This window comes from Dermacentor andersoni, chromosome 2, assembly GCF_023375885.2.
Source record: "Dermacentor andersoni chromosome 2, qqDerAnde1_hic_scaffold, whole genome shotgun sequence".
NCBI lineage: Eukaryota > Metazoa > Arthropoda > Arachnida > Ixodida > Ixodidae > Dermacentor > Dermacentor andersoni.
Genome location: NC_092815.1, coordinates 39777759 through 39804793, shown reverse-complemented (window position 1 = coordinate 39804793; position 27035 = coordinate 39777759). Strand labels below are relative to the sequence as shown.

Below are 27035 nucleotides of genomic sequence, written 5' to 3'. Positions count from 1 at the left end.
ACTTCGCGGTTCTTCATGCCATATACCCTGAAAGATATCCCAGTGCGGACTGCCCTGCCTGTGGACTGAGGGCAACATTGGACCATGTGTTGTGGGAGTGTGAAGCCATCGGCTCCTCCTTCAGCGAGGATAGGTGGGCTGCGCTCTTGGGCAGCCCCGAACTCAACGACCAAACCCTGGCCGTCCAGAGTGCCCGCGATCGGGCCGTCAAGCTCGGCTTGGCGGTCCCTACGTGTGACTAGCCGGGTGGCGCGGGGTCTTCCCTGCGTCTTCTCTGGACCGAAATAAAGTTATTTCACTCACTCATACTGGTGTATGCCACTATGCAAGTTTTCTTGCACCGAATGAGCACGTGTGACAAATGTGTTTCGTTTTGCAGTGTCATCATTCTTGAGAAACAAAAATTGTCAGCAACGTTTCTCCCAACCCAAGCTTCCACAAGGCTACTACTCTCCAAAAGATTGAGTACGGCAACAAAAACTACCCTGTAGAGAGCAAAGTAATCTTTATTTTCATAACATGACTACTGATAGCATCATACGCTGCTGAAACTCCAGTATTCATATTGCGATACTGTGAGCAGGTAGATTATCCTTTTTTCTTTTTGTTCAGAGGCTCAGTGTCAGGCATGCAAATTAAAACAGGCTAGCGAGTTCCTTCATGCGAAAGTGCAATGCCACTGGTCCCAACATTGATGGCTTCTGCTGTTACTTGTCCCATGGGGTCACCGTGCGATCATTCCAAACAAACTCTCCTTTGGGCGATTTGATATTTGGAGGCAGAAGAGCCAAATATGTTGGAGCATCAGCACCTAAAATGTTGCGCGACAAGAGATACAAGTCAAATATTGGCTGTTACAGTGTACGCAAAGTGTAAGGAAGCTCTTGACTGCGAATATATAATAAAAAAAGCATTTAAGTGTGTCTCCAACTTTTTGATAGTCACAGCCACACATGCACAGGTGAAAATAAGACTCTAATGGTCCCAAGCACACACATCTGTGAGCATGAATTTGAAAAAATGCACCCTTTCAAAACAAAGCACCACCTTATATCAACCCAGAGGTGCTGCTGCCTGCCCTGAGTTTAAATAAATAAATATTTTTAATCAATCAGCAGGTCACTAACAGTGGATGATTACAGTGGCACAGAATCGAATGGAAGGCATCGCTACAAAATCACGGCCCATACCTCAACCATTGTCATACCATCGCTCAAGATAAATGAAAGTACAGTCAATGCATGCATTGAATAGTCATCCCCTGGCAACATAACAAAAGTCAACCGCAAATCGATAACCATGCTCATTTTCCAGCACTTCCCTCGCCAACTTTGTAGGCATAGACATTGAGGGTGGAGTTGTCGCCACTTGAAAATCCTTGAAGACGTTGCCCAGGATTGTGTCACTATTTATAAGTTAACAAACGCTGGTGATGCAGAACAGAACTCGCACAACAAGTTGCACGAATCGAAACTGCAGCCGTTACGACTTGGTGGCTTTGCTTGGCTTGTTCGGTGGTGTGGGTGTGGTGAGGGGCTAATAGATCGCATAGGCTTTACTAGTTTTGAGGAGGTGCCGGCGACATGGCCAAGGACCATGCCAGTGATGCATTAAAACCAAAATATTGCTATTCATGCTTGGCAAGGCGCCCAAAGTAGCACACGGTTGCAAAGTGGAAGTCCGAATTATTGTACAACGCGCTGTCAGGTGTTCAAAGCGCCTGTCATCCTTGAGACATTAGGTCTATGAGGCCAGCGGCGGTGCCGTGAAGCTGCCTTAATAATCAAGCATGTCCGAATTATTGGTCAGTGAGTCCATTTGCATCTGACAGGTGGCTGCACCTCTGGCTTGTTATTAGAAAAAGAAACAAGGAATCAGTTAATAGAATGAATTCCCTGTTGGTATTACTAACATCAGTGATCATGTTGCAGTTAAAAAAGCAGTATTAACCACTTCCAGCAATTTGAATGCATGTGTGCGATATGTAGTGATTGCCAGAACCAAGTATACATAATGTGTGATATCACATTTCAACTACTACATAACTTTTTTTGGTCAACAAGCTGTAACAAATAATAGGTGCCTTCGAATTTGCATTAGTCTTTCTATAATGTAGATTTCTTTTCTTTTTTCATATGCTCAAAAACTTAACAATATCAATGCATCATCACCCTTCACGCACTACTCCAGACAGGATCCCGTGAGAAATATGGAAATAAAAAATTTAACAACAAGCAATAGTGTACAATAAATACTCACCTTGGTCAGGAGTCAAAGGCCCCTTATGCCATGACATGTCTGTGTCAACATAGCCTGGGTGTACCTTTAATACAAGAGTTAAGTGCAAGAGCTCAATACAGTAAGAAAGAGAATTACTGCACTTGTACAACATCATGTGAAAATGAATACATCACAAGAGGGCAACTTTTGATAACTGAACACTTTTTAATGCATGTGAGGACTAACACAGACTAACCATACCTAATGTAATTGTAGCCATGTGCACAAAATAGAACAGTTTAGCCTAGCAGTGTGTGCAATCTGCTACCACATCATGTGTACACACGTGGGACCATCTGTGCAGGTGCCAGAGCCTGCACAGCCCTGTGTTAAACGACTGCGCATTGTACTGCCACAAAGTGTCAAAGGCCAGGCGTGCATAAACCAAGGCAGATAAAGAGCAGTGTATAGATCAGGTGGCTACCCTGTTGTGGAAATAAATGCTTTTTCTTTCCTTACCGGGTGGTGTAATTGAGGATGTGGGTTGTACGAGGACACAGGTTATACAAAGAAAAATATGGTATTTACTTTTGCTCCTGCGCCTTTTATTGGCACGGCAGGATGCCGACGATTCATCAAAATCTGTAAGGGAACTTTTGGTGTCTTCACGAAGGACACCTGCTTCATTTCTTTTGCATAAACGTGATCGCAATTTTTTTTTCTGAGATCTGCATGTATGATTTTAACGAATATTGGATATAACGAAGGTATTCTCATGGTCGATGCGACTTCGCTATAACGAGATTCAATTGTAGCAATATTACCTCTTCCCCACCAAGCCATGCGTGTGCGTGTGCATGTGAGTGGGCAGGCATGTGAGTGGGTGAATTTGAGTGGGCATGTGAGTGGGTGAACTCGCATAATGATCACACTTTTTTGTAAAAAAAAATGGACTCAAATTTAGGTGTGCGATCATTACGCGGGTTAAATTTCCCGGAAAAAGAAAAAAATGTTTCATCTGGCATTTGCTACGGTATGACAACAGGTCAACAAAAGGCGGCTGCCGCTGTAGGTAGTGCGGCCGTGCGGTACACACACACAAAAAAAATGGCGGCCAGCGGAGCAAGCCGAACGCGCCGAACGCGATTTTTTTTTCTTGGGAGTACATTACGTGCATTCAAACAGTTTCTTCCGTATCAGTAAAAAATAATATCGGCAAGTTTGCGGCAATAACATGGCCGTGTCCACTATAAGGGGACAGAAACAGTTGGGCGCGCTTAGCTGCCAGTGACATAGAAACAGATGGCGAGCATGCTGCGGAAACTGCGGCATTTGTCTTCACTACTATCCTAATACGGCACGTTTCCGCGAAGGGTGGGCGAATATCTTAGCTGTGTTACAAACGTCGGCGTATGAATAGGGTGCACTTCTAACGTATCAATGTAAATGTGGCTGCTATCGTTGCCGCTCGCGATTTGTTGCGTGCCCATGAGTGCAGACGAGAAGAAACGAAAGGCGCCTTTTTTGTTGTTTTTGTTGACCACAACCATTATAAAGCCTACACATAATAAAGGCAAGTTTGGTTGTAGCTTTTTATGTCATGGAAGTGCGGAAAGTGATGAGAAGATTGAAATGGAGCATCTGCTTAAGGATGTTTGGTGTGTGCGGACCGCTTGGTTTGTTTTGAAGAGTCGTTCGCATAGCATTCGACAGATGGTAAGAGCGATCATTATTAGCTAGACTTGGCACACGACATATCCCTGCGGCAAGTTCGGGGTGCGATCATTACACGGGAAATGAAAAAATCGAAATTTGACGACAAAATTTAGGGGTACGATCATTACGCGAGCGCGATCATTATGCGAGTAAATACGGTACTTACAACCTGCACCCTATTAGCTGCAGCAAATAGCAGATAGTGTGTCATGCTATCCTAAAATGTTATATTTCAAGAAACATAGATGCATTAAACGTCTTTAGTAGAGCTATGTGAATATTCGAAACTTTCGATAACGAATCATGTGTCCTATTTGTAAATATGAATATTTTTTAATACACCGACCGTCGGCAATAAAACGTAAAATTAGAGCAAAAGTATAATCAATTTCATTCAAAGGGGCATAGTAAAGGCACAAAACACAAGAGCTTATGTAGTGGAGCAGGCTACGTCAGCCAGACAGCCAGACTTTACCAGCTATACATTGATCATTTGAACTCTTTGAAAAGCCTTGTGCATGAAAACAAGCTGCTTAATATGAAGAGTGTTAGTGTAACAATGAACTCATGTGTGTGTAAAAACACCAAAGAGCTGCAAAGGAATATGCTACAAGAATTGCTCACTGCGACCTCACAAGCCCATTTGTGTCAGGGATCATAAGCAAAGAACCTCGTGTCTCTACTCACAGCATTTACGACAAGATCTTCACGAGGGTCTGCATTGAATTCACGCTGCTGGATGAAGCTCAGCACAGTGATGCCAACCTTGGACGCATTGTAGGGAAAGTGCCCCCAACCCATCTCATCATTCTTGCCATCTTTTGCAGCCCTGTTAAATACAGCAAATGAGTAAATCACTGATCAGCTTCTTTATGTACAAAAAAGTCACCTTGTGGAACAAGCTACAAGCAAAGGCTATGTCAAGAACGAAGCTAAGAGCTAAAACTGCACGCCTTGCTATAACCTAGGGAAACAAGAACTCACTGCACAAACTCCTTCATGAGGCCGCACAGTTCCTCCAGAGTAATGTCAGGGTTGCTGAGTCTCTTCCTCACCTCTTCTCCAGGAATCCTTTTAAGCATACCACACATGCTGCTCAAGTTCACCACCCTGCAGACATATTCACCATAAGTGTTAACACCAAACAGGTAAAAGCTGAAATGAGCATGTCTCTGCGTTTTCACATTGACCATCCCTTGAAAAATTGGCATGGCTGAGGTTCGAACAGAGAGTTCTAAACAGTTTCTAAACGGCCTTCGGCACGTTTAGAAACTGGCTGTAGAGCAACTGCACATTACACTCAACGTAATCACATGTTCGAATACAGTAAAATTTTGATATAACAAAGTTTGAAAACAAGCAGAGCTGAAAAAGGACTTAGTTGGTGTTGCTTCATCGTTTTGTCGCACTGTCGCAGGCACAGTGGCACACAAAGTCAGTTAAAAACAACGAACACGTGACAAGTTAAGCACAAACTGTCAACTGAGATTTATTCAGATAGAAAGACGAATTTATAGCTGTAAATGCTATCAGCAGCTGTGGTTTACATGAACAAAAAAAGAGAGTGCTGTCACGCTTATGTTGGACAAACAAGTCAGCGCTTAAATGAGAGGCTCAGGAGGTATAGATATGTAAGCCTAGTTAATGCATCGGGCAACTTAGATGCACATTGCACAATATGTCTTCTGACAAGACAGAAGTTCTGCTCAGAAGCAAGAATAAAGTGACAAGAGAGATATGGGAAGTCTCTTATGATTGCAGCTCATGAGAAGTCTACATGAGCGAGCTGCCAGTGCCACTCTGTCAAATTCAAAGCCAATTAACATAATATTGCTTACACATGAGTCAAGTGGAATGTGTGTCACATCCGATTTTTCATCTTCCGTGTTCCTTTTCTTTTCATTCTTTCTTTCTTTTCCACATGTAAACCGCCACTTTTGACGGGGTGTATACAAAAGTTATAAGTAATGGATATATTCATGATCATTCTGTTGTGCCCTGGAAGGTGCAGTGACACATGAAGTTAGTGAAAAACAAGGAACATACGACAAGTGAAATGCAAACTGTCAACCGAGTTTTATGGAACATGAAAGAAGTATTTATACTCATAACTGCTTTCAGCAGCTGCAGTTTAAATGCAGAAAAAAATCAGTCTGCTGAAACGGTCGGCAAAGAGGCTCGATCGGCTAGCAGTAATCCTGCTGGCCTTGTCGGTGGTGTCTTGCGTCGCTGGCGGTCTCTGCATGTCTTGACTAACAGGCAACAGTGGCATTCAGGCATGGCCAATAGTACTTCTTTTGTACAGTAGAACCTCATCCATGCGTTTTGGGAAAAAGCAATGAGAAAAGTATGTACCATCAGGGAAAATATACAATCTGAAGCAACTAAAAAAATATGACTGACCGGACTATTGTTGAAATCTACATAATGTGAAGCGTCACGCAGATCGTTGCAGCACAAGACACCGAAGCGCGTCGAGCTGGTGGCGCTCTGGTGACGCGAGATGCATTTTGTTGTTTTCCTATTGCTTGGTGTTTTAAGAGGGCAACGAGAAACCAAAACGAAATCGAGCTGGTGGGCGACGTCAGATGCCGCTGAAGTGAAATGTGATGCCCACATCGCGCCGTCTGCAGCAGGAAACGGCAGCAAATTTGGATTATTGCCTACTAAAAGTGTGAAGTACGCTAATAACGGGGGGGGGGGGGGGGGGGGTAGGCACTACACACCCTGCACTGTAAGACAGATAGGTGAAGATGCTTATTGCAAAACGTTAGGTGGCGATAGCTGTGAATGCAGTGTGCGACGACACCGGAGATTTTCTGGTACCGAAATGAGAAAGTGAATGCGCGCTGGCGTTTTCTCATGACCCGGGTGGGTGACTATTGCAGTGAAACTGCCGTGGCGGGCAGCTACCGTATGTACTCGCATAATGATCGTACTTTTTTGTAAAAAAAATTTACGCAAATTCAGGGGTGCGATCATTACGCTGGTTAAATTTCCCACGAAAAGAAAAATTTTCTTTTTTCATCCCGCATTTGCTGCGGGATGACAACGGTTCAACAAGCAGGTGGCTGCCGCTGTCAGTGCGGGACATAAAAAAAATGGCGTCCGGTGGAGCAAGCCGAACGCGTCGAACGTGATTATTTTTCTTCTTGTGAGTACATTACACGCACTGAAACAGTTTCTTCTGTATCAGTAGTGAATAATATTGTTAATATCGGCACGTTTGCGACAATAACGTAGCCATGTCCACTTTGAAGGGACAGAAACAGAGATGTGAGCGCTTAGCTGCCAGTGACATAGAAACACATGGCGGGCATGCTGCGGAAACTGCGGCATTTGTCTTCACTGCTATCCTAACGGCACGCTTCCGCTAAGGGCGGGCGAATATCTCAGCTGCGTTACAAGCGTCGGCGTACGAATAGGATATACCTCTAACGTATCAGTGTAAACGTGGCTACTAACGTTGCCGCTCGCGATTTGTTACGTGCCCACGAGTGCCGACGAGAAGAACCGAAAGGCGGCCTTTATGCTGTACTTGTTGACCGAAACAATTAAGAAGCCTACAAATAATAAAGCTGAGGCAAGTTTGGTTGTAGCTTTTTTTTTTCATGGAAATGTGGAAAGTGATGAAAGGAATGAAATGAGGCATCTGCTTAAGTATGTTGGGTTCGTGCAGACTACTTGGTATGCCTTCAAGAGTCGTTCGAGTAGCATTCGACAGATGGTAAATGCGATTATCATTAGCTAGACTTGGCACACGACATATCATCACTGCGACAAGTTCAGGGTGCAATCATTACACGGGAAAGAAAAAAAAAACTTAATTTTGACGACAAAATACTTGGGTGCGACCATTAGGCGAGTAACTACGGTATATACTGTTCTCAATCACGCACGTTTCATGCACTTTATTCTCTATATGGGATCTAGAGGCTGCAAAACGTATCATATGATCGAAGTTTGGCAAGTTGCTGAACGTTGGTGCCGAAAAATTGTGTTTTCCGTGAACGTTTGAATTCGTAAAAAATAAACGTAACTATTGGGTCATTTTTAGTGCTCTCAATTGCGAATGTTGCCACTGGGAAAACTTATGTAATGGGAACGTATAAACAATGTTTTGTTGTGCTCTTACAAGCGTACGAGAAAATCCGAGGTGCCCGGCTGTCTGATCATCATTCAGTGCATGCAGAAGTACTACTGGCCAGAGTTCTACAGGCACGAGAAGCTAGTCTGCACGGAATGGGGAGAAGTTCTTCACGGGGACATTGTTCTGTAGCGAAAATGAAGACAATCTATGCCTAAACACCCATTCAGCACAATATAGGTCTTGCCTTCAATTTACTCAACAAGGCTTCTCATAGGGGTCTGCTCGCTGCTGTTCGGCCAAGTCATCGGCGCCGATTGTCTTCAGGAAAGTGTCCTCACCTAGATCGTCTTGCCGTAGCGGGTCAATGGGGGCGCGAGACAGGCAGTTGGCATCAGAGTGTTTACGTTTGGACTTGTAGACTACGGTGATGTCAAATTCTTGCAATCTAAATCTCCACCATGCTAGGCGCCCTCGAGCACCCTCTAAATTTGCTAGCCAGCACAATGCATAATGGTCCTTATAAATCCTTATAAATCCTTATATCCTTATCCTTATAAATAAGGATGAAACTACAGTAGCCGAAATGATGGCAAGGCATTCTTTTTCCGTCATAGGATAATTGGCTTCCACTATTGGTAGTGAGCAGCTAGTGTAAGCCATGACCCTTTCAAGCCTGTCTTTTCTTTGAACTAGCAAGGCACTGAGGCCTACGCTGCTTGAAATGGTATGGTTTCTGTATCGGCGTTTTCGTTGAAGTGGGCTAGTACTGGTGGTGACTGCAGGCATTGTTTAAGCTCTTGAAACGCATCAGCTTGTAGCACTTGCCCTTTCATCTCGACATCCGATTTCATAAGATGAGTCAATGGCCCGGTGATGCGAGAAAAGTTCTTAACAAAGCGCCCGTAGAAGGCACAGAGGGCAAGTAATCTTTCCACAGCTTTCTTGTGAACGGGCTGTGGGGATTTTGCTATAGCAACTGTTTTCTGCTAGCCTGTATGGACTCTAAACTTGCTAATGACATGGCGAAGGAACATGGGCTCTTCGTACACGAAGTGGCATTTTTCCGGCTTCAGGGTGAGCCTGGATGACTTGATTCCCTCAAGAACAGTTCTTAGCTGACTAAGGTGGTTGTCGAAGTTAATGGCGAAGACAACGAATCCATTCAAGTGGACAGGACATGCCTGCCACTTTAAACGTGCCAGGACCGTATCCATCACAAGCTGGAATGTTGCAGGTGCCAAGTAAAGGCCAAACAGTATGACATTGAATTGGAAGAGACTGTCAAATCTAATAAAGGCGGTCTTTTCTCTGTCCCTCTTGTCGACTTCGATTTGCCAGTAGCCACTCTTCAGGTCCATTGACGAGAAATATTTTGCATCACAGAGTTGGTGCAGTGCGTTGTCTATTCGAGGGAGGGGGTATACGTCCTTCTTGGTGACCTTGCTGAGGTGACGATAATCGACGCAAGAAAGCAGACTCCTATCCTTCTTCATCAAGACAACAGGAGACGCCCACAAACTTTTCGATGGTTCGATGATTTCATCGCAAAGCATTTTGTTACTTTATAGCTTCTCGTTCTTGTGAAGGAACTCAGTAGGGGCTCTGGCGGTGTGGTCAAGCACAGTCTTCAGTTATTATGTGATGCTTCGCAATGGGCATTTGTTGAATCTTTGATGACACCTGTGATGTGTGGTGCGCGACATAGTGCCGTGATCTGGACAGCCGACAGCAGACGACGCTGAGTGCACGCGCGCCGAGCTGGAAGGAGCAAAACGACGACGCCGAAGAGCGCCCGGCACGTGAACGCGCGGCGCAGGAAAGACAACAAAAAGAAAAAAAGCGACCAATTAGAAAAGACCACGGGGCGTCGGGCAGCCAATCAGTAAATGCCAAATCGGCCAGACCACAAGAAAAAGCGTGGTGCGCTGGCAGAACGGGGGCGACACGCAAGAGGACACGCAGGGAGACGCCGGGGAGACGCCAGGAGAGTCCCAGGAAGCAACGGCAGGAGGAGGTCAACCACCGGAGTGGGCGTTGAAGACGGGCCGTCGGGTTCCGGACCCGAGCCCACCAGGACTTCACCCGCCCGGGGCCTCCTGCCAACCTGTTCCTGTGCGTCGCCCGTCTACCTGAGCGTGCCGTCAGCTCCTCAAGGCCGGTGAGCTTTTGCGCCAGTGGGCAGGACGAGAACAGTCGGGCTTCGGGCCCGTGTTCTACGACAGCTGCCCGGCCAGAACGCCACCCCCGTCTGCCGTGCCGCCTGCTGCCCGAGGCCGGCGTTCGAGCTTCCGCGCCGTGGGCGAGAGGGGAGCAGTCGGGCTACGGGCCCGAGCTCTCTGCCCGGCCAGACGGCCGCCGCCGTCCACCCAGCCGCCAGCGTTACCTCGCCTCGCCAGAGCTGGCGCGCTCCCGGCGCCCGGTCGGTCAACCTACGCCACGACCTTTGGTGAGACCGGCGCCACTCCTTCTGCCAGCTCGTCGCCGCGTTGCCGCGTCGAGACTGCGACGCGTCCCCGCCCTCGTGGCAAGCCCGGACTCGCACCCTTGTTAAAGCCCTAAGTGTGCTCCTTACCGCAATGTTTTCTTGAATGTTTATTTTATGCATGCTTTCCGTTTCGTTCTATTTGCTTCACGCCTTTTTTATTTTTGATTAAAAGTATTTGTGTGTGTGTTCAAACCAACGGCTTTGTCCTCAATTGGGTTCTCGGAGGCTCCGCCTAAGAGAACCATTAAAACATCGAGAACACGAACCTTTGCACCCCATAAGTGGGGTCGTCACAACACCGCAAAGCAGTCTTTGCACAGGTGTAAAAGACTTCAAAGCCTATCTGTTGATGCCTGGGAAGACTTGAAGTTAAGTCAAAAGCTAGTTCGAGAACTAGGGCCATTGAAGTAGACGTGGCGGAAACCGAGAACTAACGTATAGTTGGGTTCCACAATTTCTTCTATGTATGCAATCGCCGTGCCCTTGTTGATGTGTTTGAACTCCTGGCTAAAGTTTGTCAGCATCACTTTCGCTTTTCATCCATGCAATCGAGCTATCCCTCTTGCAAGGTAAATTTCACTGTCAAGCATCAGACGTATGTCGCCCTCGAAGATTCCTTCTATATGTGCGGTTGCTTTGGTGCAGACGGAAATGACAATGCTGGAGTGAGGCAAGATTATACTTGATCTTTGAGCACACTGAAGGCATGGTGACTCGGAAAGCTCTCTCGCTGTATCACTTGATCTTTGGATACCATTATCGGCTTTCACTTCAGGTCAATGGTGGCGCCGTCTTGGTTCAGCAAGTCCACGCTGAGAATTACATTTCGTGAACACTGTTGGAGGATAATGAAGGTGGCAGGGTAGGTCCGGTTAGGAACGGTAATTCTTGGCGTGCAGATTCCAGTAGGTTTTATCAGGTGTCCTCCAGCTGTTCGGATTTGAGGGCCTTCACGTGAAGCCTTGACTTTCTTCATCTAGGCAGCGAACTGTTCACTCATGGCAGAGTAGTCAGTTCCTGAGTCCACTAAACCAGTGACTGCACTGAGTGGCCATAAGAAGTATGTCGAGGTCGGTGGTTGTTTGTCTTGTGTTACGGTTTGGTCGCAGTCTCGCATTACGGCTGCATTGTACTGTCCTGCAGTTGGTATGTCATGTCCTCAGGTCTTCTTTTGTCGACGCACTCTTTGCTTTCAGGCTTCGTCAGGATGGTGACGCGTCATTGCTACGTCATTGAGAAGGTCTTTTCAGCACCTTCGGCGGCTGCGAATGATCTTTGGCATTTTGATGCACAGCGACCGCACCTCCATCAGTCGTTGCTTTTAGATATTTAGTTTTACTTTGAGGAACTAAACTAATGATCAATGCCTGGCATTCTGTACCATGACCTACCTGAAACAAATTCTTTAGTTTATTTTTCATGAGGTGCATGCATGGAGCATGTATGGGAACAATGTGCTCCCTCCATCTCCTCTGCTTAATGCCTCAAGCTACTGACATACCAGTGTAACAGTGTAGATTGCAGCTCAACAGCCATTAGATCAAGGATACTTTGTATGCCAACACAAAAGTATGCCTTGGAATATCCACAGCAGTAGCTACACAACATCTTTGCAGCACCAAGTGTAAGGCCTCCCCAAGACAGTGTTTTTAAATTTCAAGTCCTACGTGTAATGCTCAAGAAGTACTGCAGGGCTTCAGCCCCATGCACAACACAGAGGATAGCACCAAAGACATCGCAGCAACAAAAAATGGCAAAGGACGTAGCGCCTTTAGCTACAAGCAGCTGGCAATAGTTGCAATCATGATGTGTATTCATTTGAGTGCCCAGTAGAAATCAGTTTTATCCAGATATCATAAGACTCTGGGTAAAACCATGCTCTTAAAGTTTTTCATGGTCATAAATAAGATATAAGACAACACAAAGTGTTAAGAGCAGTAGCAGAGCAGTAGGGGGCTTATGTTCAATAGCAAAATCTCAATGATCACCTTCACAGAGCAACTATTTATCCCTGCGAGTAGCTCATTCATGCGATCATGGGAAATTGCTTTGCTGTTACAGATAATTTTGTTATGCTTCAAGCTCCAGGCGAAGTGTCCAATGTAAAGCTTCCAGCCTTTATGATGGCATAAAAGAAAAGTACTCGGGAGGTTCAGTGTCCTGGCTAGATAGACTGTGTTCAGTCAACATAGATTGTGTTCAGAAATTGTTGCAATGGAAAGAGCAATACAGACCTGGCATGTGGGCGTAACAAAGGGAACAGCTCCTTGCAGACATTGAGTGTGCCAAAAAAGTTTGTCTTCACAGTGACTTCTGCTTGCTCTGCAAATGGGGCTGTGGAGTTGACCTGCAATTTAAGAAATCACAATCAAATGGCTGTGACAACATGACAAATTCTGAAGTAGCAACTCCAGATTGCTTTAGAATGTTCAAAAAGCCGATTCAAATAAACCTATTATGCAGTTAGTGCCGTTGAACTTTATGCCTTAACTCTCTCTTCTCTCTGCCTCTATGCCACAGAACCTGGTGATGGCATGTTGCTTGTACACCAGTATGTAGGTCTATGATACTTGTATGATATCCCATAATTCTGTTTCAGACCATAATTTAGTCAAATTGACATAAAGCTTCCTAGTTTGCAATATAGAGATATTCTGTGTTTTCACATGCCAAAACTTCGACCAGATTATGAGGCACAAAATAGTGGTGGAATCCAGATTAATTTTGACTACCAGGGGTTCTTTAACGTGCACCTAAATTTAAGAACACAAGCGCTCTTGAATTGTGGCTACCGTGGCTGTGGTCGAACCTGAGATCCGAGTCCAGCAGTTCAACACCAAAGCTACTGGGCTACCGCAACAGGTAGCTTATAGAAGTTTGAATTACTGAGAGTCCAACATAAATTTTAGTCTCCAATATATATAGAAAAAATAAACGACTTGCCTTCAAGGCAGTGCCAGCATTGTTCACAAGTACATCAAGGCCACCGTAAGTGCTCTTGAGGAAGTCGCGAAGTCTTTGAATACTCTCAAGGTCATCAATGTCAAGCTGGTGGAACTTTGGGTGCAGCAGCTGCTTGTTGAGCTCTGCCACCGCTGCCTTCCCACGCGTCTCGTCCCTGGCTGCACAGAAGAAATGCAATACGGCTCTCTTGCACACATAAAATGGAAATGTATCAGAGACATAAAATTCACCGTTAACTTATCCTATATCCTATTTCATACACGAGTAAGGGCATATTGTCACGTGGTCGTGACTTCAAAGAACACAGTAGCAATACTGTGAACGACAAAACTAACTTTTATTGGGCGAACCTGTGCCCACAAAACAGGCTACACTTAAGCACAACGATAGCGGCGAACACGGTCGGCGATCGTCGAAAATCTGATCAGCGGGTCCAGCGCGTCAGCTTTTATACAGCAGTCATCGAATGTTCCAGACTAATCGTTGGGACCCGCGTGCCTTCCACAAAGTTCTACACCATTCGCGTCACGCGATGAAATCAGATAACACAAGGTTCGGCGACAACTTACAGCGGATAGAAGCATCGATAACTTTCCAGAAACTTCGGATACATGCAGGCGCGTCCCGCGCTGTGCGATAAGATTTGTTAGGCGGCGAAACGTGGTCGCCCGATAAATATAAGTACACGTGTCAATACCCCCCTCTTAAAAAGCATCGACCCGATGCTGCAAACAAACGAAAGTAATAAGGAAAAGCACTCGTAGCAAAGAAGACAACAAAATAAGGAAGTTCGTCAGCGTCCGTAAAAGGGTTTAAGGCGCACCACGTGGACCACTTCAGATCATGCGCGGCGCCGCTGTGAATGCGAAATGCCGTCTGGCACGACCTCATAGTCCAGTGCGCCAATACGTCGGATAACCTTGTAGGGTCCGAAATAGCGTCGCAGTAGCTTCTCACTTAGTCCTCGTCGGCGTATCGGGGTCCATACCCAAACACGGTCGCCGGGCTGGTACTCGACGAAGCGTCGTCGCAGGTTGTACTGTCGGCTGTCGGTACGCTGCTGGTTCTTGATCCGTAAGCGGGCGAGCTGTCGAGCTTCTTCGGCGCGCAGGAGATATGAAGCGACGTCAAGATTTTCCTCATCAGTGACGTGCGGCAGCATAGCGTCGAGCGTCGTCGTCGGGTTCCTGCCGTAAACCAGCTTAAATGGCGTGATCTGTGTTGTTTCTTGTACCGCCGTGTTATAAGCGAATGTTACGTACGGCAGGACCGCATCCCACGTCTTGTGCTCGACGTCGACGTACATTGCTAGCATGTCAGCGAGGGTCTTGTTCAGGCGCTCCGTGAGACCATTCGTCTGCGGATGGTAGGCAGTTGTCCTCCTGTGACTTGTCTGGCTGTATTGCAGAATGGCTTACGTGAGCTCTGCTGTAAAAGCCGTTCCTCTGTCGGTGATGAGGACTTCTGGAGCACCATGTCGCAGCAGGATGTTCTCGACGAAAAATTTCGCCACTTCGGCTGCGCTGCCTTTCGGTAGAGCTTTAGTTTCGGCGAAGCGGGTGAGATAGTCGGTCGCTACGACGATCCACTTATTTCCGGAAGTTGATGTCGGAAACGGTCCCAACAAGTCCATCCCGATCTGCTGAAAAGGTCGGTGAGGAGGCTTGATCGGCTGTAGTAATCCCGCTGGCCTTGTCGGTGGTGTCTTGCGTCGCTGACAGTCTCGGCATGTCTTGACGTAACGGGCGACATCGGCGGTTAGGTGCGGCCAGTAATACCTTTCCTGTATTCTCGACAGCGTCCGCGAGAATCCGAGGTGCCCAGCGGTTGGATCGTCGTGTAGGGCGTGCAGTATTTCTGCGCGCAGCGCTGACGGTACAACAAGAAGGTAGCTGGTGCGGACTGGTGAGAAGTTCTTCTTCACGAGCAGGTTGTTTTGTAGCGTGAACGAAGACAATCCACGCTTAAATGCCCTAGGGACAACGTCGGTGTCGCCTTCCAAATACTCGACTAGGGCTTTTAGCTCCGGGTCTCCTCGTTGCTGTTCGGCGAAGTTTTCCGCGCTTGTTATTCCAAGGAAGGAGTCGTCATCCTCGTCATCTTGCGGCGGCGGGTCAATGGGGGCGCGTGATAGGCAATCAGCATCTGAGTGTTTACGTCCAGACTTGTATGTTACAGTGATGTCGTATTCTTGTAGTCTGAGGCTCCACCGTGCCAGCCGTCCTGAAGGGTCCTTTAAGTTAGCTAGCCAACACAACGCGTGATGGTCGCTGGCCACTTTGAATTGCCTGCCATAGAGGTAAGGGCGAAATTTCGCTGTAGCCCAAACGATGGCGAGGCATTCCTTTTCGGTTGTAGAATAATTGCCTTCCGCTTTTGACAACGACCGGCTAGCGTAAGCTATCACGTCCATGTATCATGTCCATCTTTTCTCTGGACTAGGACGGCACCGAGGCCTAGGCTACTGGCGTCAGTGTGAATTTCGGTATCGGCGTGCTCGTCGAAGTGCGCAAGTACGGGCGGCGACTGCATGCGTCGTTTGAGTTCTTGAAATGCGTCGGCCTGCGGCGTTTCCCACTTGAACTCGACATCACATTTGGTTAGATGGGTTAGATGGGTTGACAAAGCGCCTGTAGTAGGCACACATGCCAAGGAATCTACGCACTGCCTTCTTGTCGATGGGCTGCGGGAACTTTGCGATGGCAGCTGTCTTCTGCGGGTCGGGGCGGACTCCAGATTTGCTGATGACGTGGCCTAAAAATAGAAGCTCCTGGTAAGCGAAGTGGCACTTTTCCGGCTTCAGAGTAAGTCCTGATGACATGATGGCCTCTAGTACTGTTGCAAGCCGCCTAAGGTGATCGTCGAAATTGCCGGCGAAGACAACGACGTCATCCAAGTAAACGAGACAGGTCTGCCACTTCAATCCTGCTAAAACCGTGTCCATCACCCGTTGGAACGTTGCGGGCGCCGAGCACAGTCCAAATGGCATAACCTTGAACTCGTAGAGGCCGTCCGGGGTGATGAAGGCGGTCTTTTCGCGATCTCTTTCGTCGACTTCTATTTGCCAATAGCCAGACTTGAGGTCCATCGACGAGAAGTATTTAGCGTTGCAGAGCCGATCCAATGCGTCGTCTATCCGTGGGAGGGGGTATACGTCCTTCTTCGTGATCTTGTTCAGACGACGATAATCGACGCAGAAACGTAGGGTTCCGTCATTTTTCTTCACCAGGACAACAGGGGACGCCCACGGGCTTTTCGACGGCTGGATGATGTCGTTGCGCAGCATTTCGTCGACTTGTTCTCTTATAGCTTCACGTTCTCGCGGCGAAACTCGGTAAGGGCTCTGGCGGAGTGGTCGAGTGCACTCCTCGGTGATTATGCGATGCTTGGCGACTGGTGTTTGTCGAATCCTCGATGATGTCGAAAAGCAGGCTTTGTATCGTCGGAGCAGACTTCTGAGCTGTTGCTGCTTGCCTATGGGGAGACTTGGATTAATGTCGTAGTTTGGTTCGGGAACCATGGTCGTCGGGGCAGATGCGGCGGAATCCGAGAGGACAAACGCATTACTGGTTTCCAGAATTTCCTCAATGCACCCGATCGTCGTGCCCTTGTTGATGTGCTTGAACTCCTGGCTGAAGTTTGTCAGCAACACTTCAGTTTTCCCTCCATGCAGTCGAGCGATCCCTCTTGCGACGCAAATTTCACGGTCTAGCAATAGACGTTGGTCGCCTTCGATGACGCCTTCTACATCAGCGGGTGTTTCTGTGCCGACCGAAATAACAATGCTGGAGCGAGGCGGGATGCTCACTTGATCTTCGAGCACACTCAAGGCGTGGCGACTACGAGGGCTCTCCGGCGGTGTCGCTTTATCTTCCGACAGCGTTATAGACTTCGACTGCAGGTCGATGATTGCGCCGTGTTGGTTCAGGAAGTCCATACCGAGAATGACGTCTCGTGAACACTGTTGGAGGATAACGAAGGTGGCAGGGTAAGTCCGGTTATGAATGGTTATTCTTGCCGTGCATATTCCAGTCGGCGTGATGAGGTGTCCTCCAGCGGTCCGAATTTGAGGGCCTTCCCATGCGGTCTTAACCTTCTTCAACTGGGCGGCGATGTGTCCACTCATTACGGAGTAATCGGCCCCTGTGTCCACTAAGGCGGTAACTGCGTGGCCGTCGAGAAGCACGTCGAGGTCGGTGGTTCTTTGTCTGGCGTTGCAGTTAGGTCTTGGCGTCGGATCACGGCTGCGTCGCGTTAAACTGAAGCTGGAACGTCGCGTCATCACGTAGTCTTTTGTCGGTGTAGTCTTGGCTTTCTGACTTCGTCGGGACGGCGGCGTGTCATTATTATGTCGTGGAGATGGTCTCTTCGGCGTCTCCGTCGGCGTCGGAGGATATTCGTCAGTTCGACGAACAGCAACCGCACCTCCATCGGTTGCTGCTTTTAGTTTTCCGGATATGGGCTCGCAGACGGCCCCGGGCTGGGCCAGTGTATGGTCGGCGCTGCGGCGACAGGTAACGGCCTGGTGACGGCGAACGGGACGGTCGTCGAGGGCTCCACTGAGTGGCGGCGAGGTAGTCGGCGATATCGCGAGGTCGTTCGCCAATCTGTGGTCGCGGCGCGTTCACGGCGAACCCTCGGAGTCCCATCTCCCGGTATGGGCATCGGCGGTAGATGTGCCCGGCTTCTCCGCAGTGATAGCAAAGCGGGCGATGGTCAGGGGCGCGCCAAACGTCAGTCTTCCTTCGAATGCCGCGTGGGGTGACGGGTTGGCGTGCTGGCGGCGGGGTTGGTGGTGGACGACGGAACTGTGTCGTCACTGGGCCCTGCCGTGGGCGCGGAGGGGGAACGTGACGGCGGGCTACAGCGGCGTATGTCATCGCTTGCGGCTGAGGCTGCGGCGATTCAGGGGCTACGCCGAGTTGCTGTTGGAGCTCCTCACGTACGGCGTCGGCAATCGAAGCCACTTGAGGCTGCGGTGACGGGAACAGCTTTTGTAGTTCCTCCCGCACGACCGCTCGGATAGTCTCGCACAGGTCGTCGGTGGCCAGTGACTGAATTCCTGTGTAGTTGGTAGAGTTCGTGCGGCGGTTGAATTGCCGGTTCCGCATTTCGAGTGTCTTCTCGATGCTGGTGGCCTCGTGAAGAAACTCTTCTACGGTCTTCGGTGGACTTCGTATCATTGCGCCGAAAAGTTCTTCCTTCACGCCACGCATGAGAAGGCGGACTTTCTTCTCTTCGGGCATATCCGGGTCGGCGTGGCGGAACAGGCGGTTCATTTCTTCCGTGAATATGGCGACGTTCTCGTTAGGTAGCTGCACTCGGGCGTCCAGCATAGCTTCGGCCCTTTCCTTGCGCACGACGCTTGTAAAGGTGCGCAGGAAGCCGGTACGGAACAGGTCCCATGTTGTCAATGTCGACTCCCTGTTCTCGAACCACGTTCTGGCGGCGTCTTCTAGGGCGAAGTATACATGCCGCAACTTGTCGTCGGAGTCCCAGTTGTTGAAAATCGCGATTCGCTCGTACGTCTCCAGCCAGGATTCCGGGTCTTCAGTTGCTGCTCCATGGAAGGTCGGTGGGTCCCGAGGTTGTTGCAGGACAACGGGGGTCTCTGGGGCAGTCATTGGGGTTGTCTTGGCCACGATCTTCTTGGTCTTCTCAGGTAGAAGTCCGTGTTCCGGGGGCAGCTGTTGTAGACGACGGCTTACTCGATGGTCCGTGACTACGTTGGTGCTCTCTTTACGGTCCGGGCTTGGATCACGGCTTGTCGGGGGCGTCCGGTACATGGACCAAAAGCACCTCCACCAGATGTCACGTGGTCGTGACTTCAAAGAACACAGTAGCAATACTGTGAACGACAAAACTAACTTTTATTGGGCGAACCTGTGCCCACAAAACAGGCTACACTTAAGCACAACGATAGCGGCGAACACGGTCGGCGATCGTCGAAAATCTGATCAGCGGGTCCAGCGCGTCAGCTTTTATACAGCAGTCATCGAACGTTCCAGACTAATCGTTGGGACCCGCGTGCCTTCCACAAAGTTCTACACCATTCGCGTCACGCGATGAAATCAGATAACACAAGGTTCGGCGACAACATACAGCGGATAGAAGCATCGATAACTTTCCAGAAACTTCGGATACATGCAGGCGCGTCCCGCGCTGTGCGATAAGATTTGTTAGGCAGCGAAACGTGGTCGCCCGATAAATATAAGTACACGTGTCAATATATGTCTAACAGGTCAACCAAAGATATATCTTTGTTTTAATCAAGAAGTTTTTCTTTGGTTGTGGTTTAGATGTTATCAAAACACACAAACTTGAACTGCACTACTTTTGTTTTCGTCGCTACTGCAGAAAGAAAAAACCTCCCTCTTTACCGTGTGCTTGGTGAGCACTGACAACGTTGTCGGACAGATGCGAGAAGGAATGCTTAGTCTGGCCACAAGAAAGCAACGAACAATCCAATATAAGCGCATCCATTCGAGTGGCCCATGCAAGTGAGCAGCGCCTTCTCACAGCCTCTCATGAATCTACGTGACCAAATCACACACAAATGGCAATTCCTTCTTTTCTCTTTGAGCAGGGCTTCTCATTGGCGAAAATGACGAGGCCAGCGACACCTATAGTGTTTCTCGATGGATGGACACCTATAGAGATGGCGTTGGTTATTCCTCCAGTCAGAGAGAATTGTGTCAGTAAGTGCACGTGCATTCGGCTAGACACGGAAAAAAGTGTCTGCCTCCCAGAAAAGGATATTCGTTTTAAAGTAGTGCATCAGATAAGAGACATAACATAGTATGCATTTCGTAATTCGATGTAACAGTAAGCCTCGCACCTCTTTGTCATAAAATATTGACGTTATTAATGCAAGGTGTTGCGGATCTGGACCTATTTACCATCGCATAAGTGGAGTGACGCACCTCTGCGCCAAGCGGCCAATGTGCACCACTTGCGCGTGTGACTAAAACATGGTACGTCACATATTGGAAGCACAAAGGTATGCATAGAACTTGCAGACATAGCCACATGCCCACAAGTTGTAGCTGTAATATATGATACAGCTACTTCACAGGAAGTGTCGCAGATACAAAACTGCACTACAAAAAGCACAGAGTGAGATTTCTATAACCGTGCTACTTGTGGAGTGTCTGCAACATTGCTTGCGAAGTATGAAAAGAAGCATAGCAATACACAACACGCTGCATTTCTAAGTGGTCCAAACTTGCAAAAGCCCCTGCATTGATAACCTGGATGGAGCGTCGCTCTGACCCCTGACAAAGCGCAAAAAGAAATGGCATCGGAAAAGGAATTGCTAAAAGATCGCGGTTCAGAAGTCGCGCAAGGAATATGTATTGGCAACACTTCCACTACCATAACACTATGCCTGACAGGCTACATGGAATGGATCCATCTGATCAAATAGCCTTAAAATTGCAGAATAATCCTTCTGACTCTTGTCAACATCATATTTAGTGAGGGGCTGGAGGCGTACAGTCAACGACAAAATTTTATGCAACACGAGACCTGAGAAAAAGCTTAATACCTGCACCAACCTCAAAATGCAGCCTAGTATACGCATCTACAGTCTCTACCACTATATGTGAACAACATGCTGATGTTCAGTTTTACTGATTACTGCTACAGGCTGCTCGGAAAGTGAATGTTTTCCCCAGATCCTGTGGTCTGTAAACTTTTGTGGTTGACTGTACATTTAATGTGCAAGCCTCTCCTTCACACCTCAATTTCCCCATCGCATTCTCTCTACCTCCTAATGCTAGAATGAAGCGGATGCCACCATCTCCCTTTACAGTATTTTTTAAATAAAGACAGGTTTTCTCTTCCTCGATAAGTGATCAATAACTGTTAAAACACTGCAGTAAGCGCCACTGAGGTAATTGAAAATCAAATGAAATCAAGTTGAGGATTTAACATTCCAAAGCAATGCTCGGGCCATGAAAAACGATTGTGGGGGCTCCGAGTTAAATTACGATGCCTGGGCTTATTTAACCATGCACCTAAATCAAGTACACAGACATTTTCCAATTACACAACCATCAGAATGTGGCTAAAATTGGGTAGTCAAACTTGTGACCTCTCATGCTCAGCAGCAGGACACCATAGCCATTGAACCACCACAACAGCTATCGAGATCTCTTATATTACACATTAAGATATCTGTCTCCCCTCTGGTTTTGTGCTAAGAAATAATTGCTATGTATACTTCATAACTCTGAAGTATGCCACTGTCCGTAAATTAATTTTAGCTATAGGTTTTAACACTTAAAGAAATGCCTATTATAAATGATACACTGCAATAAGCAACCACTACAAAGGCACTCCTTTTTGAATTGGAGTACCTGAGAAATGTGTCACTTTACCTTAACTGGCATGCATGTGCCCACATATGTACACATGCACATATACACCAGAAAAACAGAAAAACATAGCCAATACAGAGGATGTTAAATGCAAGTATGCAGTATTATCAACTTCAGCTCTGGAAACTTTTGCTTGTTTAAACAGATTACATGTGACAGCTCCTGAATTGTTATGTAAGCTACAGCAAAAGAATCTCCAACGGTAAAACAAGACAAGAATTAGGATGTTATTATGTGTACAAAATAATCTTTTCATTCACTGAGCACCACATAAAACAAAAAGCAAGAGAAAAAAAAAACACAAGAATCAAGGACACTTAGGGAATAGCAAAGAGAACACACTATCATTGTCCTTACTTTCGCAATGGTGCACGTCAAATAAATCGTCAAATAAATCTGGATTACGAAAACACGTCACAAGTCACAGTATGCTTTATGCATAACTGATCCGACAGAACAAAAACACAGGCAGTTTATCAATGTACAGTGCTATCTTTAGAGGCACGTTGCCTACACGAGTTTTAGCAAACAGCTAAAAGTGACTACACTTGTCTTTTGACCATCGCTGTTAATCTTGTATTTATTTCCAGCTCATCAGATATACTAGCTGAATTGTTTCAAGTTTCATAGTACCTCTCAAGCAGAACAGTGGAACTCCAAATTCTATAAATTTGCTCTTTGCAGTTTGATGCAATATTTGGAGAAAAAAACCCTGGCAATAAGATATCTTCTTGTACTCGAAAAGGGAAAATTGAAAGAAAGTTATATGATGATATTTATTGAAAAATAAAAAGATGGCCCTATCACACAAACTCTTTTTCATTATAGATAAATGAGAGCCTAAACTTCAAGTCCACGCGTACGCAGCGAGCCACTCACCAGTCAGAAAAACATCTCCATCAAACCGTTGACACAGGAACTTCACTATGCTGAACCCTATGCCCTTGTTACCACCTGTAACCTACAGATATACAAAAGTGCAGTTACCAGTTCCTCTTACGACACATCTATAACAGAGACAATTGTGTGGAAGACATCTTTAACTGAGAAGTATTCCTTCACAAATATAAACATAAGAGACATTGGAAGTGTTGCACAATCACAGACGACTGACACTGCAATACGAATGTCAACACAAAAAAATGGAGATATTGTAGTTATAATGCTACACTCTGCTCTTACAGCATGATTGCTCCTTATCAAGTCATGATGATCATGAATGGCTATCAAAAGAAATTATAATACTGTGAGTCAGGCATGCATTTCATTCGTTCACGGCAGTACAGTTGATTGGCCAGGAAAATATAGGGCCTTTTCTTTGTGGATGTTTACATGGCAGCAAGCTTGACAAATGACATAAGTGTGAGTGCCTGGTGGTGGGCTAGATCATTAATTAAGCCTTTCCTAAATTTTCATTATTATTATTTTTTTTAATATGAATGAGTATTGCAGTGCTACACTACTACACTCCACCGTCTGCCAAGGTTGCATTATCTGTGGACATTGCGTACGTCACCTGTAATGGCAGTTTGCGAGTAAGTCGACTGGCCAAACACCTGCTCCCCTACTTCCGATAGATGCCCTCGCTACCTGCATCTCATCTGCTGGGCGGAAGGCCTAAATTTTCAGGAGACTATAGAACACCCCTTGTGACAGCAGAACACCTCTTGTGCATCTGCCTGCAATTTGATGTGCAGAGAAAATCACTGGCAGACATCTTGTCAAAATTTGTTGTTGCACCATTGACTGAAAAGGTCCTATTGGGACCTTTGCCTGATCGTCGCCATCAGCTAATAGTCTGAAGGCTCTCAGAAATTTTTTGTATGAGAGCGGACTGCACAAGCGACTTTGAAGTCTTGGAGTATGCAAGATTTTCACCACGATCTTCATCCTCATAATCAATGTATTGTCGATTCTTTCTTTCTACAACCATTCCCCTTCCTCCAGTGCGAGTAGCAGGTCAGAACATTGATTCAGGCCAACCTCCCAGCTTTTCTCTCAGTATACCCCTCGCTCTCTCTCGCACATAGTAATAGCAGAGTCCTTCAAAACTGGTAATAGTCACAAACAATGGTGTGTGTGGGCATTGCTGACATTTTTTCTCATTTGAAGTGACAGTTTTGTGTGCTATATATGTTATTTTAATATTGTGTGCCATTTCAGAACAGAAGTTGCTTTAAAAGAATTTTCTTTACTATATAAGAAAGTGATGCTTTTGTAGATGTTAGATGACCATACGAGACGTGGTCGAACAAGAAGATTTATGTAGGGCATGGTAAGATATTCTGGAAGGACTAGTTCACTGTTCTGCGGTGCTGATTGGTTCATGGTACCGGGTCCCGACTTTACAATTTCTAGTAAGTACAGCGGGGCGTGGCACTTGCGAAGGTGCCGGACGTTCGCGCGCATGCGTGAGTAAAGGCGCCAAAACACTTCGACGTGACCCGGCGCGCGCGCGCGCGGTGGTTGCGCTACGTCACGCCAGGTCGGCTACGCCGAGTAAGGCGTTGCGAGAGAGAAAATGTGGGGGCTTCTGCTCCTTGATAATATGACTCTGCCTAGGCACTACGGAGGAGAAGTTAGCGCGTGTTTTAGGCGTCTGTCCCTAAGCGTGCGGGAATTGTGGAGTGGGCTCGCGTTCATTTACGCTCGGACGCCGGCCCGGTGAAGCAGGCGAAAATCTAGAATGCAGAGCGCCTTAGCAGCCGCGGTTGAACGCGAGTGGCTGAAAGGCGCCGGCGACGAGAATGCGCCGCGCTCCCATAACGCGTTTTACGCTAACCTAACCTAACGTTAGCTTAACCTAACGAGGCCGCGACAGATAGAATTCACGCAACGTAACCGTTGAGAGAAAACAAGGCGCCACCGTAACGGCTTTTACGTTAACCTAGCGTAACGTAACATAACGTGGCCGAGACGCAAATACAACCAGCACGGCGTAACCGCTGTGAGAATACGTCGCGCCACCCTAACGCCTTTTACGCTAACCTAACGTAACCTAATCTAAACCTAAGCTAACCTAACCTAACGTGGACGAGACGAAAAGCTAATAATCCTCACGGCGTGACATAAGGCAATCGCGTTCAACCGTAGTTGCCGATCGAGGCGTTGTGCGTTTATTTCACTCAAACGGGATCACTCAAAAATGCTACTGGGTAGTTCAGGAGAGCAGGCCCGGCCTATACTACGGCCCCTATCGCTCCCGCCGAAGAAATGAATGATGCTTCTTCTTCTTTTTTTTTTTTTTTTTTTGAGGTGGAGTGCCGTAAGGCACGACAATCTTATTATCCGGCATGGCTGACTCAGTACCAGCGCCGCACGCGTTTGAGTCTATCTACTGGTCTATCCGACGCACCTTCAAACACAGCGATCACCAAATGGGGCGTCAGTAACCGCTGCAGTGGATCAGCTTTTGGCTCCTGGAACTCAAATACTTCAAGCACGAATAATGGGTCAAAACAACTTTGCGTTGGTAACATTTGAAGGACTTAAAAGTGCCTCGCTACGTGCGTTTCTATGGTGCAGAACTCCGCTGCTACCCCCATCGACCCCGCCAACTGGTCTGCAAGATATGTCACAAGCTCGGCCATTGGGCTGATTACTGTCCTACGCCGCACGTGGTCATTTGCGCGACGTGCGGGACTGACAACCCCACCCCATCATATCCGTGCACCCCACACTGCAGATCCTGTGACGGGACCCACCCTACAGCGGATCCAAACTGCCCGCGGCGTGCTAAGCAGACACTGAACAAGGCTTGGGTGTGGAAAGCTCTCGAGAAAGAGCACCGTGAACTTCAACCCTCCAGCGACCCGACCACTACCACAGATACGGCGGACACCCGAACGTCGCGCGCCCCAACGAAGGAGACCAGACAAGACCGGTCGGAGACCCGTTCGAGATCCCGTCGCAAGTTCCGGACCCGCTCCAAGTCTCGGTCCCGATCCCGCGAGGCATCGGTGCGCCTCCCAGAGAGGCGCCCTCCTTCCCCATCTTCCCAACAACCCTACAAGAAGGCCCTGCAGACCAACGCCCCAGCCAAGGTGACCCTGGTCTCTTCAGGGGTGCAGCGGACCCCGGAGAAGAAAACAGCAATGGAGGCGCCTCGGGAGGTAGGTCGGGCGGAGGGTCCCCCACAACTCGCTCTGCCCCTACCCCTTCCTCCCTACCCCTTCCCCTATTACCAATTCGTTATCAAATCCCGATCCTCTAATAGAAATAGCCCGCCTACGTCGTGACATGGAGGCGCGCTGTGAGCGCCTGCAAAAACAAATGGACGCGCTGGTGGCAGACTAGTATGCAGGCGGCTCTGGACAGGATAGAACACCAAATGGAGGCCCTTCAAATAGGGATTACGGAGCAAGTGAAATCATGTATAGAGTGCACTTTCGCACGCATGCAAGTTCCTGAGCTTAGCGGTAACAACGAAAGCGCGCTTTCCGACCAAGGCTCTCGGCCGCAATCTTCAAATGTGGGCGCCCGGCGCCCGCATCCCTATGCACGACCGCCTGCTTCCTCTCGTGATGATGGCGCCGCGTAACGCGGAGCAACTAGTGTTGTGGCAGTGGAATTGTAGGGGATTCCGCTGAAAACGAGGTTCCCTACAGCAGTATATCGCCACATCCACGAACCCTCCCGATGTCATCCTGTTACAGGAAGTCAATTGCACCCCTTCTTTATCCGGCTACAGCACGCTCTCGGGTGTCTCTCCTCTTGAGGGAGCCTTAGTTTCGAAACATGTTACATGTCGCATGCATACCACTAACATGCAACACTGGCCCAGTCGTTGCGCACGGGCCTTTAGAGGAGCACCTTGGTAGTGACCACTACATTGTGGCGACCACCTTGTCATTACGGGGTGCGAGCAGGCCCGAGCGAAATGTGCGTATAACGGATTGGGCGAAATTCAGGGAACGTCGCCAGGACCCACCTGAGCGCCAAGGGTACGAACGCTGGCTTGACTCTCTCGCACAAGATCTAGAGGCCACCACGAGCACACTGCGCACCACAACCGAGACACCAGACATAGACCCGCATTTACTTCATCTTTGGAACGCCCGCAGAGGGTTGACACGACGATGGAAACGACAACGCCTCAACCGCAAACTTAGGAAACGTATAGATCAAGTTACACGACAATCTCAGGAGTATGCAGAGATGCTTACGAGGAATAACTGGC

At 47.8% G+C, this 27035-nt stretch overlaps 1 protein-coding gene across 1 annotated transcript in view; it reads right to left on the bottom strand.

The window, feature by feature from the left end:
- Positions 1-488: 488 nt before the first annotated feature.
- LOC126542431 (carbonyl reductase [NADPH] 1-like) overlaps positions 489-27035 on the bottom strand; it is a 30119-nt gene continuing 3572 nt past the window's right edge. The window contains exons 2-8 of the mRNA XM_050189496.3: positions 22736-22817; positions 13455-13633; positions 12746-12858; positions 4921-5046; positions 4624-4765; positions 2260-2323; positions 489-811 (exon numbers count right to left, since the gene is read on the bottom strand). Of these exons, the coding sequence (XP_050045453.1) occupies positions 708-811; positions 2260-2323; positions 4624-4765; positions 4921-5046; positions 12746-12858; positions 13455-13633; positions 22736-22817 (810 nt within the window). The 3' untranslated portion in view covers positions 489-707. The remainder of the gene's footprint in view (positions 812-2259; positions 2324-4623; positions 4766-4920; positions 5047-12745; positions 12859-13454; positions 13634-22735; positions 22818-27035) is intronic.